The 15,849-nt window shown below is 33.4% G+C and overlaps 1 protein-coding gene across 1 annotated transcript; it reads right to left on the bottom strand.

The window, feature by feature from the left end:
• Nucleotides 1-488: 488 nt before the first annotated feature.
• LOC114755932 (indole-3-acetic acid-amido synthetase GH3.6-like) lies at nucleotides 489-2,931 on the bottom strand. The gene is made up of 3 exons (XM_028944831.1): nucleotides 2,512-2,931; nucleotides 1,498-2,399; nucleotides 489-1,413 (listed from the first exon to the last, which is right to left on the bottom strand). Exons 1-3 carry the CDS (start codon nucleotides 2,823-2,825, stop codon nucleotides 824-826), a joined length of 1,806 nt encoding a protein of 601 aa, XP_028800664.1. The 5' UTR covers nucleotides 2,826-2,931; the 3' UTR covers nucleotides 489-823.
• Nucleotides 2,932-15,849: the final 12,918 nt, after the last annotated feature.

Below are 15,849 nucleotides of genomic sequence, written 5' to 3'. Positions count from 1 at the left end.
TATATATATATATATATATATATATATATCTCTTTCTTCCCCCACTAAACTAATTTTTTTTTAATTTTTAAAATTGGTATCAGACAAGTCTTAATCAAGTTGCAAAATTTGTTCATCAAAGAGCCCTCTTTAGCAGGCAAATCTCACAGCCCCTCCCTGTTCATTAGTTTAGCTCCACCGTAACAGTACTTGGTAACCCCACTTTCATGGATGTACGGAACACTATATATTAACATGCATATTTTTTAGTGGTGCATTTAAAAATATTTCTTAATTCACACGTATGTTCTCTTTATCCTCTGTAACTTGAAATTTAATAAATGGATATTTTGTGTGTAGTTGAATAATTGTTTTTAGAAAAAAAAAATGAGTGCTTGTACTGCTACGTTTCTTCTGATTGCTTAGCTTTTCTTCTTCTTTTGTTCTTGAGTTGACAACCTCATAGATAAAAAGCTCATGACAAGTCCATGATACTTGAATAGGCAAAATTCCCAGAAAGAGTCAAAACTCTAATTCCAACCAAACCTTACCTAACAACATAATGAGTCATCACTGGAAAGAGAAGAAGAGGAGGAGGAGAAAGAAGAAAGACTGTTTGAAACAGGAATTGCTTTTTACAGAGGTAGTGGTGGAAGCTGAAGAAGATCATGAGGTCCCTCCCTATGCAAAGTCAAATTGAAAATGCAGCAAACTTAAAAATGGAGCCTTTCTTCAACATAAAATTACCCTAATTAAGTAACTAATTTACCTAATTGAAGAAGAAATAAAAAGACCAACAGCATTAATGAACCCATCATCATCATCTTCATCCTCGTCAACATCCTCAGTTATTCAGATTAATCCATTGCTTGTGTCCCGGCGCCCACTTGGGACACTTTGGACTGAAATAAGAACTCACGACTCTCGAATCCAAAAGCTCAACCACAGGCTTGAACTTCACACACCTCGGTGTCTTGTACTGATTTATCGAAGCTCCCAAACTAATTGCATAATCCATAAGCTTATCGAACGTCCCCTGTTCCACGATCTTAATCTCCAACGGTCCGATCGACTTGTCCGACACACGACCTTGCCGGTACACGCTGTTCAGTGACTCCTCCACCGTCAGGCAGCAATCCTCGTACACCGACGGCGGAATTGGCGTTGACCCGTTCAGGCTGACTTCCCAGTAGAGCACGTAGTGCCCTGGGATCGTCGACGTGTCGGCGTAGCTCGTGTACTCTGAAACCGCCGCGTCGAATGGCATCAGATGAGTCACCGCGTTCTTCATCGCGTTCTGAAGCTCAACCTCGTCCGTCTTGTCGGAATCTATGCTCAGAACCACGTTTTTCCGACATACGAAGTGGAATTGCGGCGCCTTGTTCTTGAACCCCGACACCCTCAGAATGTCCCCAACTCTGTACCTGTACAAACCTGCAAATACAAATTCAAACTCCCACCGTCAAATCCAGTCACAAACAATGCGTAAATTAACAAAACGAGGAACGGAAATATTACCGGCGTAGGTTGTGACGACGAGCTCGTATTCTTGACCGACCTTAACATCTACGAGCTCGACCAATTCTTTCTGGTCCTTGTCGTTGACAGCGCCATTGCTGCGATTTACAGGGAGGAATTCGAAGTAGCACATGTTGGGGATGAGGGTGTAAGAGACTTCGCTGGGTTTGCAGAGAGGGTTAAGGTTGACTCCGAAGTAACACTCGCTGGAGGCATACATGGTACAGACGAGAGGGAGGCCATTGCTGTAATAGTCCAACGTAGGAATGTACTGTGACATTGTGCCTGTAACAATAACATCCACATACTTAGTATTAGGCCACAGCCTGGTTATAATCCCCTGCCACGAGCTCTTCCTACACTCGGACTCGATGAAGCCAGCGAGTTCCGGGTCGGGTTTGAGGATCTCCATAACAGAGCCTCGCACCGATGTGTCAGTGATCTGGGGATTAATGGTTCCTGTGCGGATGTCGTTAGCGAGAAGGGCCCAATGTTTCTCCAGGAAGCGGATGGCGCGAATGAAGCCTGAGGCGAAAACGGCGCCGACCCGGACGACATCGTGGCGTTGGCACAGCCCGCAGAGCAACTGAGAATACATGCTCTGGTAAGAATCCGAACAGAGGACCGTCTCGTTGGGGCTGGTGTAGTTGGTGTAGGGATCGTAGGGTCTGTCCTTAAAGTAAGAGCTTTTGTAATAACTCGTCAACACAGGGCGAGCCACTAGGCCTCCTGGCGTTTTCGCTTCGGATTTTATGAACAGAAAGTACATTCCTTTTCCTTTCTCTAACCCAGGAACGTACTGGCTCATCACCGGCATCAGCAGACTGTAAAGCAACGACCTTCTTCCGAGCTCTTCTTCGATCGTCGGCATCAGCTTCCTCTCGCCGCCGGAAGTCCCAGAACTGCAAAATCAAGCAAAAACACAGGCGGAAACGTTGAGGAGCCAGATTTTAAAACTGTAAAAACAGGGGAATTATTAATTAAATTCATTGTGACGATTCGAGAGGGGGGGACCTAGTGAGGAACTCAGAGACGGGTTTGGAACAGAGGATTGGGGAGGTGTCGCCATTGGCGATGCGGGTAATGTCGGGTTCGATGTCCTCGTAGGAGACGACAGGGAGGAGCTTCTTGAAGGTGTCGCGGTCGGTGGCGCCATTCAGGCCGTATCTCTGCAGGTATTCAACGTTGGCATTACGGGACAGGATTTCGGCGAGGACATTACTCTGGACTTGGTCGGCGTTGGAGGTGACATCCTCGATGAACTCGAGAGTTTTCCTGTTGCTCTCTACAAGGTTGTAGTCTATGGAGTGGTCTGGTGCCTCAGGCATGGTGGGTTTCTGGTTTCAGACAGAGAAATTGTCGGAGAGAGAAAGCAAGTAATGCTCGGAGAGATACAGAGGAGAAGATGGGGAAGGTTGTGTTTGCGTTGGGTGGGAGCGTGTGGGGAAGAGAACGAAGAGAAAGTGCTATATATAGAGAAGCACACACCTGTCAAGCTGGGTTTGCTCGGGGGGAATGGGACACAGAAGTAAATTAAAGAACTAGTAAGGGTGCCCTTGGAAATGTAGGGACAATTATATCACATTTTGTTTTCTTTTTTTTTTATCCTTTTGGACAATTATTTAAGCGTACAACTTCCATGCATTGGTGTTCATGTCAACACTGCATCCACTTAAAATGATTAAAAAAAGGGAGTCACAAGCTCAATTTATTTAATAAGTACAGATTAGTTAGGTCCCAGCATTCAATAAATCTAAATTTTGAGTTTTTTTTTGTTAATGGCAATTGGCTATAAATTATATATATTGTATATTAATATGGATTGATTATTGATTGTTCACAATATAATGAAGAAAAAGATACAAAAATAGTAAATATATATTTTTTAATATAAGTTCGCTTATTTTCATCTGCATGATTCAACTTTGAATCATCTCAAAGGATCATCAGCTTGGAATTGACAAGAATCCTACTATCTTGAAGACGGATCCATTTTTGCTTTTTAAACATTGACTATGGAATTGGTAGGTCATAACTGATAGGCTTTTATTTTCTTCAAGAAAAAATCCAAAATGGAAATTTCAATGTACATTCACTAATTCCACACCCCATGTCCATATGATTAGTACTATCCGATTCGATTTATAAGACTTCGTTTGTAGATTACAAATGAAGTTTTATAATTAGAACAAGAAGTAATACGTAAAATATACTACCTCCGGTCCTTAATATAAGACCCCGTTTGACTTTTAGTTTGGTCCTAATTATAAGACCCAATCTTTTGTCTCTCATATTTATGCATTTTTTTCCAAAATAGTCCTTCTAATAATGATAGTTCTAACCAACACACTTAATTAGCAAGGATATTTTAGGAATGGCAACATTTATTTGTTACAAATAACTAACTTAACTTACTTCCTTAATCTCCTCAAATTAGTCAACTGGGTCTTATAATTAGGACCGGAGGTAGTATATAAAAGCTATACTATTTATAAAATATAAATGATTTCATTTGTTTTATATTCTGAACAGAATAGAAGCTAATAGTCTAACATAAATCTACAAAAAAAAACCTTTTGAAATATTTAATCTTCAATTTTAATCATTTGTACCTTACCCAGTAGTTAATTTAATCAGCAAATTGTTTGCATCATTATTCTTTTCTTTTTCATTTTTCTGGGGTGAAACTCATCCTTATAAATGCATTTTATGTACTTTTTATTGGGCAAAATATCTGAACATAATATTTATTTTAAATATTTATACTATGGAAAAAAAAAAAGCGACAAAATATCTGAAAGTGTCGTTTGGGGGGATGGGGAGCGGAGGAGATTGGCGGATGGAGTGCTTGTCGTACAAGGAAAACGGCGAAACGCAGCTGGGGAAGGAAGGCGCTCTAAAGCCAAAGGGAAAGCTAATAAAATAATTAACCGGCAAAGTGCGGTAAAGACGGAGTTAAACTTGAAGCACACGCTCGCCCTGGCGCGCTTTGGTTGCGGATGTTCTACAAAATACCGGCACCCACTTACTTAATTCGTCGCTTACTTGCGTTTACCGGTAACAGAGCAAATAACGGCGTACCGCTATATTCCCAGTCAACATCCCGTTTCACGAGACCCAGAGATTGTGTGTGGGAGTTGTGTACGGTACACTTTTTCCCTTCTTTTCCTTATTTTTTCAATGACGGAAATTTAGGGGAGCCAGCATTCATTAGAATTGAGAGTTACTAGAATTATTATGGTGCGAATTTGTTTTAAAAAAATTTATTTAGAAGCATTGGTTACTGAAAGTTATTTTTGAGTTTAATATTGTCTTGAAATTTTTAAATCATAATAATTTTATCCCATATTATTAAAAATATTATCAGTTATTATTGTCACTATTTTAATGGGGCTTTTTTACTCAGATACGATGAACAGTAAAAAAATTTACTCAGATACGATGAGATCAAAACTATTTACCAAGATACTACACTTGAAATCCTTCAGACTGTGAACGATTTTAAATTTTAAATTTGTACAGAACTCGTTTTTGGTCTCAACAACTTCAGTGGGGCCCACATCACCAAATGAAAGTTGTTCTTGGTCTGAACAATTTCAATGGGGCCTACGAGTCCTATGTTCCACGTGAAATTGCTTCCTTCCGTGCTTTTTCAATTTTTATTTGACCAAACTATACTTTTGTTTTTTCTTGCCACAAGCACAGTCACTCAAAGAATAGTCTTTCATTGTTTGAAGCTCAACTCACCCATAAGGATTCCTTCCCTACATATTCCCATCAATATAGGACTCAGGGAGTGGTCATTTATTGTCTTTAGCTTTGTTTTGGCATGTGAGTGCATAGTGTAACTTTGGTATATATAATGGCATTTTACATTCCCACTCCATCTGCCTTCTCATCACTTCTCAAATTGTTCTTAAACTTGACTGATTCCTCTATTCTTCTTTCTCCTTCCACACTTTCGTGTGAAGTAGGTGGTGTGTGCGATCTTATAATTGTATACATTTTAGAAATTAGAGGCTGAAAGGAATATAATTATTCTTTGACTAACACATAAAGGTAAATTTACATTAAATAATGATAAGCTTATAATAAATACACTTGTGTAATTTTACATTAGGTACCATTTAAGTGACCCAAAAAAGCATCCTTATGATTAAAAACAAAAATAAATGTTAATAACTATTTCACACTAGTTATTTTAAAATTATAATTACTTAATATGACAAAACAATTAGCCATTATTGATGAGTAATTTTTTTAAATTTATATTTTATTATTTGGTCTCCCTAAATAATTATAATTTTTATGCTTATCTTTAATAAATATTACTTTTCCTAAGTCCTCCTCTCTAATTTTCCCCAAAAATTAAATAAAAAAACTCCTCTCTTTCATTATTATTAATCCCACCATTAGTATTCTTTTTATCAGGAAAATTTGGGCACCACTTAGTGCTAGTTTTCACAAGATATAAGACCAGATTAAGCTCACAACCAAATATTATCTAACCAGATACATATTTAATCTGACTACATATTTACTCAAACACTATCTACTGAGAAAACAGTTATATTTTTAATCAGGTTATAAAAAAGTAAACTACAATTTATTTTTTATGACAATTAATTATATGTCTACATTTTTTAATTAAAACAAACTCAACATGTTAAAATGACTAAATATAAAATTTTTATTCATCATTTAGCAAAATACATACCAAAATTTAAAAAAAATTAATCTAGAGAATGTACCTTATTCATAAGAAAAATCAAGTTTCAAGTTGAGATGAAATATATACAACTGCAAGACCGCACACACCACCTACGTCACACGAAAGTGTGGAAGGAGAAAGAAGAATGGAAGGAATCAGCCAAGTTTAAGAACAATTTGAGAAGCGATGAAAAGGTAGATGAAGTGGGAATGTCGAATGTCATTATATAAACCAAAATTACGCTATGCACTCGCTTGTCAAAACAAAGTTGAAGACAATGAATGACCACTCCCTGAGTCCTATATTGATGGGAATATGTATGGAAGGAATCCTTACGCGTGAGTCGAGTTTCAAACAATGAAAGACTACTCTTTGAGTAACTTTGTGTGTGGCAAGAAAAAACAAAAGTGTGGTTTGATCAAATAAAAATTGAAAAGGCATGGAAGGAAGCAATTTCACATGGAGCATAAGACAAATATGGATTGTGGGTCCTACTAAAGTTGTTTAGACTAAGAACAACTTTCATTTGGTGATGTGGGCCCCACTGAAGTTGTTCAAATTGAGAACAACTTTTATTTTCTGATGTGGGCCTCACTGAAGTTGTTCAAACCAAGAACAAGTTATGTACAAATTTAAAGTCGTTCACGGTCTGAACGATTTTAGGTATAGTATTTTGGTAAATAGTTTTGATTTTATCATATCTGAGTAAATTTTTTTACTGTTTATCGCATCTGAGTAAAAAAGCCGTTTTAATGGTTAAATTAATATTTTAATAATAAGAAATAAAATTGTTACAATTTTAAATTTTTCAAGTACTATTATACCTAAAAAGACTTACAAGTGCTCAGTGCTTATGAGTAAAAAAAATTTTTTTTTGAGACAAACTTATACCTAAATACTTAACCAAATATTTATATCAGAAGTGAAATTTAAACTCACCATCTTGTAAATTATGGACTAAATTCTTATATTGATACTCATAACTTGTAAATTATGGATTAAATTTTTATTAATTTATTAAAAAATAAGCTAAAATGTGGCCAATTGCACAAAATTCAAAATAAAATCTAAAATAGATTAGTTCAAATAAGTGACTTTTGTAAATTTTAATTTTAATTTAATATTAATATTATATTGAATTATTGATTAATTTATACTTGTTTCCTAGTGTTAAAGAAAGTCACGACTTTTTTTTTTTAAGAATTATTACTCGTTTCCCATGTAAAAAATAATTTTTGAAATTTGGACTCGAGGAATCAGGTAATATTTATAAGAATTTGGGCGCTTTGGTCTGATTTTCTCTGATCTCTTGTTGAAGTATCCAAATGGTACCGGCCAGCTGGAACACATTGTTGTTAGGTTGACACGTGTACGAATAGGACTTCGTTGTCTAAGTCTTCACGTAGCTTCATTTAACAATAACATGCTATAATGTCATTTCGTTAATTTTTTTTTTGTTATTTCATTATTCTTATTTAATCTCCCTCGTTTAATTGTTTAATCACGGCATGAAACCTGAGTTAATATAGAGAAATACCCATTTTTTGACCAAAATTTTAGTCATCAAGATAATTTATTTTAATGGTATAGTAATATCAAATGCGTTAATCATACATTAATTTAATAAATATTTTCTCCGCTTCTATTTATAAACTTCAAATTTGAAAAAAAAGGTGTGGTCTATTTTGTGAGTTTTAATTTGATATTTTTTTTGACATTTAATGTTTTTTTATATTTTACCCTTAATTATTTATTCTTTCTCTTTTGTCACACTCTCTTTTATCACATTTTTCTACACATTTTCTTTCATCTTTTTTCCTCATTTATTATAAGGACATATTTAAAAATAAATTTATATTTTTAACCTATTTATTGCTTCAAACTAATTTTAACTAACAGTTCGTTATCTGTGAATTAATTATTTGTAGCTTATAATAAGAACTGGAGGGAGTATTGAAGAAGGCAGAAGAAGAGAAGCACTACTTTGAAAAAGAAGTATGGAGATTTTATTTAATCCTGCAATTTTTTAGTTGATTAAAAATTGTTGGACATCCCATCAGTGTGTCTGAATTTATAATTGTTTATAAAAAATAAAATATATTTTGGTTTTTAAATGATTTAATCAGTCAATGCAGTATAATTTTGCAATAAATGTCTATAATATAATTAGAAACGGAAGATTGGAAATGTGGGGATGAGAAATACTAATAGTAGTATAGTATTATTAGAAGACTTCTACTATCACTGATTGCTTATCTGTTGAATGTGAACACAAGAAGTATATAAAGAGGCTACAAATGTAGGCACGTACATATATAGTTAACCTAACTTTACTAAAATATGTTGAAAATTTGGACACTTAACTAATTAAAATGCACACAGCCAACTCATTTTTCTTCATAATAGTGATAAATTTATATAGCAGTTGGACTTGACAAATGACAATACCCAAATATATACGACTCAAATATTATCAGATATTCTACATATTTTCTTGTATATAGAAAATTATTGTAAAACTATCAAAAAGAAATTAAAAATAAGCCAAGTGTAATATGAACGTTTGTGTACTTTATTTATTTTTCCATTTCATACTTTTATTTCACCTACTAAACGTTACAGAAATTTATACTAAAATTTTCAAAGAATATGTAATCCAAATTGGTAAATGTCGACTGTTAACTTAAAAATAAATTTCTAAAGAATATCAAATGGGTTCTTTTGCGGAATTAAAAATCGGCAAAGCTTTTTTATTTTCAGAAGTAGACAAGAGACAAAGAAGAAGAAGAAGAAGAAGGAACTAATGTGCGAGTTAAACTTATCCATTATTGACGTATGGAATTGACCAAATAAAGCAAAATGTGATTCTCTTTTTGTTTCCTATCGGATTGCGTGAAACAGTATGGTTTTACCAGAAAAGAACCGACCATATGCATTGTGTCGATATATATTTCTTAGATATTAGTATGTTTTTGTCTTCGTGTGTGTACACACATATATGTATGTACACATATTCGCTCATTTTCAAAGTTTATACACACTTCGTTATTATTTCATACCAAAAAGTCGCCATATAATCTGAGTTCTCTGTATTCATTTGTATTTGTGGCAATTTTACGTACATAAGCCACTTAACACATAGTGCGCATAACCCTAACTTATGCCAATTAATTAATAATTAACCACATCCCTTTCTTCCTTCAAAAACCGACCATCCTTTTTCGAAAATCCTAGAAACAGAACATATGTAATTCTTAATTAAAATGGACTCTGTATAGATTTTGAGACAAACCAGACTTTTCATAATTTATTAACGGCGCGGCTTTATATATCCACGCACGTAACATACCTTTTATTAATTAATTATATATTTTTTTGTTGTTGAAGAGATATAACGTAACGCCGCGTGTTATCTTAGATTGGTTGGATCCCATTTTGTGGTTTGGCCATCAGAGATTGGATCTGATATATATAGCCTCCGTTTCTTTTTTGCTCTGAAAAACAATTCAAAATATTATTTTTAAGCTGAATGTATCAAGAATTATGATATCCAACTCCATTTAAGTCGTTAGGGACGATTTCTTAAGAGCAAGAAAAATAAAGTAAAGTGGTAGGGTTTACTTCTTGGCCTTCTGAAAAGAAAGGGATATATAATTACTCCTCCGGTCCTTAATATAGGACCCAATTTTTGAGTTGGTTTTGGTCCTAAATATAAGACCCATTTCTCATATTTATTAATTTTCTCTAAATTACTCCTATGGATACTCCTTCAACTATAATCTAATAGAAGAGGGAGAGGAGGTATTAAGAAAGATGATTATGGTGTTTTAGGAAAAATGTGTCACTTTTCTTATAATTAACTAACTTACCTAACTTCTTTAATCTAATCAAATTAGTTAAATGGGTCTTATATTAAGGACCGGAGGAGTATATATATAAGACATGTTTGCTTCAGATCATTGATTGATATCTTCAAACGAGAGAGAGAGAGATCTGCATGATAATATATGATACAGCTGTGTATGTGTATATGATGGAAAGAAATGAAATCTCTGACCAGACAACATCGTAAGGATCCTTAGGAAGATCAGAGGAGGAAAAGGCATGAACATTTGACAGAAATATAATTAATTATTGGGATTAATGATTCACAAACAACATGATTCATTAATTGTCCTTAAAATCGGTACCTAACACACAAAATCTTATTACGGTTTCCACATCGCTGAATATATTCATGTTGCGAGTCAACTTCACTTTGTGTGACGCACGCACACCACCCAGAAGGCTGTCTTGTTTCATTATCTTTTCTTGCTTATATTTATTTACGCGTTGACTTTTATTATTTTATTTAATTTGATATGTATATATCAGTTGAACTTTTAGGTTTCCAACTTACAACTTACAAGAGTTTTGATATGATTCGGAACCAAATCTTTTTAATTATGATCGGATAGGGTTCTCATATATGTTACAGAACATGTGGATCGATCGATTTATAGTTATTGCCAAAACATGTGTTAATTTCTTCTCTTTTTTTTTTGTTGGAGTTATTATATCGTTGACGCACATGCATGCTTCCTCTTAAAAATCTAACAAGAACGAAGCATCATTAGTGGATGCATATATATATATATATATATATATATAAACATAGAGTTTTGAGTGCACTGTTCTTGATTATGTCTTTAATTTGTTGTATCAGATCTCATTCTTTTTCTACGTTTAGAATCAGTGGTCTAAAGTCTAAAATATACACGGCTTCCTTCCAAATCAACCAATCAATATATCCATATAAAATTTAATATTTATAATGTACTGGTTAATTCTTAATTTTGAATAAATAAAAAGAGCACGCTATCTTTATCATTGTCCATTGACATGTCTTCTTTTTTTTAAAATGAAATTTTGATGAGCTATGGAAGAGTCTCCCAGAAGCTATTGACTTTGAGTGAAGACGTGCTATTGGGACTTTTTTAAATAAGACTATGAGGGAAAATTATGAGTGAGTCGCAATATTTATCACTTATATATATATGAAGTGTTTTTATAAATATGATATCCCATATTGATTTAGTATGATGATCACTTTGTTCCTACATAAGATACAATTTTTGAAACAGATATAATCTGATTTATTAGACACACCTAAAAAATGTGTGAAGTTTTAACAAATATTTTTTTAATCTTTATCCCATTAATTATTGATTAATCTCAAAATTTTAATTATCTACAGTATTTAACTCTCTTCATAATCATAGATAAGGGTGTGTTTAGAAAATAAATTACACTTTTCTCCATATTTATTTTATTGCTTTTAATCAGTTCTTAAATCTAGTAATTTTGTTATTTATACTTTTAAAAAAAAAAAAGCTTGGAGAGAGTAAGATGCATAAATTGACGTGGAAGCTAGGAAATAATTGGGAAAACTATAGGAAAATCATATTATCACGCACGCATTCTCATTACTTTCTAAATTTTTGTATATAATACTCCTCCGGTCCTAATTATAAGACCCAATTGACTTATTTGAGGAGATTAAGGAAGTAAGTTAAGTTGGTTATTTATAATAAATAAGTGTTGTCATTCCTAAAATATCCTTGCTAATTAAGTATATTGGCTAAAACTATCATTATTAGAAGGATTATCTTGGAAAAAAATGCATAAATATAAGAGACAAAATGGATTGGGGTCTTATAATTAGAACCAAATAAAAAGTCAAATAGAGTCTTATAATAAGGACCAGAGGAGTATCTAATAATTGAGTTGGAGAATTTATTGAACACTTGAGTATGATTTTTTGTTGTTGTCAAAACCATTTTCTTTCTGGGCGGAGGACAACGCGCAAAATCTTCAAATAATTGGCCGAAAATGGTCTTTTACTTTTCTTTTGATAGATAATAAGAGGGAAAAAAAAAGAATGAGGAGGAATAGAAAAGTCAAGTCAATGACAGGGGAGGCTGGAGATATCCAGAGGATGCCAATCACCACCGAAAGTGAAATCTCCGCATTGCCCCTGAATTCGAGAGGCGCTGTCTCCCCTCGAGCTGGTGCCTGTTGTCATTGCCACGTCATCTCACTGCCCTCACCAAGTGTGCCCCGCGTGTTGCCACGTGTCAAAACCTCCCCACGTCGCCACTTGTCCCCCCCGCCCAGTCACGTGCCTCGCACCTGACTCCTCGAAGAAGTCAAGCCTCCTGCTCATAACATCCGAATCGGATGGCTCCAACTCCAATCCCGTCAAAAATAAAATAAAAAAATTAAATAAATACCACACAGAAGAAAACATGATTTGATAAGCCATCTAATAAGATGTTTTTGTAACTTTTTTAATTTTGTTCGTATTAAAGTCTATTAAAAATGTTAGAGAATGTAAAAAAGAGTTTTTTTTTTTTTTTTAATTTCAAACAGAGAGTTTAACTATCTTCTTGATTTTGGTAAGATGCTCAGAGGAGTACCTTATGAACAGAGATTGGAGGGAATAGCATAAATCCCATGCAAAATGAGATCAATTAAACAGTTACAATTATTTTATGTTGGGGAGTTCAACTTCTATTAGTCACTATAGAACTTCGGACTGTCTCCCTCCCATGAAGTTCAAGATGAATCATATTCCATTTATAAATAATATAGATTTTTATATCATACATTGATAGATATCGATTGTTTGGCTATTTGGCATTACGACTTTGCAAATTATATCATTTGATCATCAATCTTGCAATTAAATTCGAAGTTATTATATATGTACATATTATTATAATAACGTAAATAATAATTTCACAAATATATATACAATTTTTTGAGTGATATTTACTCTTTCAATTAGACTATAAGTATCCTTTACCAATAATAAAAATTAATCTTAGGAGAAACTGGAAAAAAACGCCATATTGAAAATTTTGTTAAAGAAAAACGAATGTGATAAATTTGTATACACAGAAAGCACTAATACTTTACAAAGTATATGCACACAGAGAATATCAGTATTCTGATTTAGATGGTTGTGACTGATAAAATGTTAATAGGAAGTTGTGCCCATTTTATGTGAATTAGATTTGCTTGGCATGCAAAAGAGTTGGAGACAACAAAGAGAGGAAGTAGGGCCACAGGCAAGTGGGGAGGGATTTGAGGAATGTCATCTGCTTGTGACTCTCTATGTGTGTATGTATGTGGGAGACAGAGACAGTCATGCAAATCTTTGACCGTTGACTTTTCCTCCACAGGATGTATTTCCCATTTCTTAACTTGCTCATACATTATTTAACATCTCGAGAAAAATTCCCAGATCTCTTTTTATTACTTTAATTCTTCATTGTATATTATATATATATCCACCAAAATTATGAGCACTTTGTGACTTGTGTGTTGCTTGTGTGCTTATTTTATTGCTCGATATGGCCTGATCTCCTCCACTGTGTCTCTCCCCTTACCCTGTTATTTGCCACCATTCCTTTGGTTGTTATCTCTAAACATATCATTCATATTATTGGATGTTTCCACCACAAATGGGGAATATATAAAATTATTTATACTTTTATTTTATATATATATATATATCCCCCCTTTTCCCTCTCTTGGTCAAAATTTGCATTCTTTATTTCGATCTTAGGACCCCCACAATTCATGTCGACCGATCCCTAGCTAGCTAGCCATTTTGCTGCTGGTACGATCTAGGGTTGTACTCATCATAATTAATATTAAAAATTTAAGAAAGAAAAGTGACTTTTTTGAAAAATAATTGCCATGTTGGGGAGAATGTATGGGAGTAGATTATTATTTTGAGGTTAGTAGCTAGGCACATGATGATGGGTTCGAGATCATAGGCTCTTGAATGTTCATATATATAGCTTATAGGGAAAATCATATATAGGTTGAAAAGGTCGACGTCCTCACGTATTAACAAAAGGTGCCATTATTGTTGGCACTCCAATAATCACAAATTATACAATGTGAACAAGAAAAGGATATATATATATATATACATACATATATATAGATAGATAGATATATGTAATCGTCAACATAACGACGTATAAGTTTAACGAGGAAGGACTAGCATACACACACACACAAGATAGGATGGAATATAATATATAGTCAGTCAACTACATATAAGGGGTGTTTGGGAAACCCAAAACCATGGTTTCAGAAGCACTTTTCTGCAAAACGAGGTAATCTCCTCCACATATTTACTTCGTAATCCGTAAAAGCACTTCTGAAACCATGGTTTGGTTTCTATCCAAACACCCCCATAGATAAGAGCGGGTAATTAATTAGGTGAAGACCATTACTGGTAAGATGATATAGGAGTAGTGATTAATTAAGTCCAAGCCAATCGAGAGGGAAGCTGTGAACGATAATTAAGTAATAAGTTGATTAGGTAAAAACCATTATTACATGCGTAATAATTAATTAAGTTGATTTGGAAGCGCTTAATCAGTGTAATAAGCACTTTAAAGATTTACTGTAATACATGCATATATATATATATATATATATGGTTATTATCCCGCTGCTATATAGCTAGATAACACCGTACATTCTGTAATATATTACTTTCAATTCTAAATATAAAAATTATTTAAGATTTTTTATTTTAAATATAATAACTCAATTTATTAATTTTTTAAAACCATCCTATTGTTGGATATATAAAAATGAGTTTTATCAATATGGATAATGATCTCAAAGGGAATATTTTAGATATACACATATGAAAAAATGCATTTTGTTTGCAGTCTGGATATATACTGCAGAAAGATTAGCTTGAAAGCAGAAATCTTGTGTAGTGTGTGAGATACACACACACACGTACACATATAAATGGAGGTTATTCTTTAAACTATGCTGGGATAAAAGTCTGTTTAGCATCTTTTAAGAGCATAATTCCCTTCAGATCAGTCAGAAGGCATTTAATCAGGATTTTCCTCTTAAAAAACGAGCAAGTTGGTGAGAAGAAAAGTATATTATATATATTTACAGAAGGATATTCAAACCTAATCAATTGATTGCCCTTGTTTAATAATCACTGTACCATAGAGTGGTGGCATGATTAATAAAGAGGGTTTTCAACCGGGAATTAACACTTAAAAAAGGAAGAGAAAGAAAGAAGAAAGCAATATTATTAAAAACCGCTAAAACTACAAAAGTTGTAACACTCGAGTAATATATATAGTAGTCATAGGATATATATTCACACTGTTTTGAGAGTTTTCACACACTATACCTATACAGACAACTTGTGGCTCGAGGAACTAAAAAGGTAACAAGTTTGACACTTTAAGGAATATATATATATATACTACTTTCTGTCTTTAATATAAGAGCTACTTTGATATTCAATTTGGTCCTAAATATAAAATTCCAATCTATTTTGTCTCTCATATTTATCTATTTTTTTAAGATATAGTCTTTATAGTAGTTGCACATGTTAAAGATTCTATCAAATGGTAGTTCTAGTTAATACACATGATTAATTAAGATGGGTATTTTAAGAAAGATAACTTATTTATTACTAATAACTAAATTAACTAATTTTCTTAATTTACTCAAATTAATTTAGTACTCTTTCGGTCTTTAATATAAGACTCATTTAACTAATTTGATTAGATTAAGGAAGTTAGGTAAATTAGTTCATT

Source organism: Neltuma alba, unplaced genomic scaffold, assembly GCF_004799145.2.
Source record: "Neltuma alba isolate B1F8T4 unplaced genomic scaffold, ASM479914v2 tig00001359_pilon, whole genome shotgun sequence".
In the NCBI taxonomy this organism is placed as follows: Eukaryota; Viridiplantae; Streptophyta; class Magnoliopsida; order Fabales; family Fabaceae; genus Neltuma; species Neltuma alba.
The sequence above is the reverse complement of the archived record's forward strand: the minus strand, read 5'-3'. Positions and strand labels throughout refer to the sequence as shown.

Coding starts and splice junctions, on each gene's coding strand:
- LOC114755932 (XM_028944831.1), bottom strand. CDS start 2,825: ATGCCTGAGGCACCAGACCACTCCATAGACTACAACCTTGTAGAGAGC. Junction 2,400..2,511: donor GTCTCTGAGTTCCTCACTAG/GTCCCCCCCTCT, acceptor TTGATTTTGCAG/TTCTGGGACTTCCGGCGGCG. Junction 1,414..1,497: donor CGTCGTCACAACCTACGCCG/GTAATATTTCCG, acceptor TTGTATTTGCAG/GTTTGTACAGGTACAGAGTT.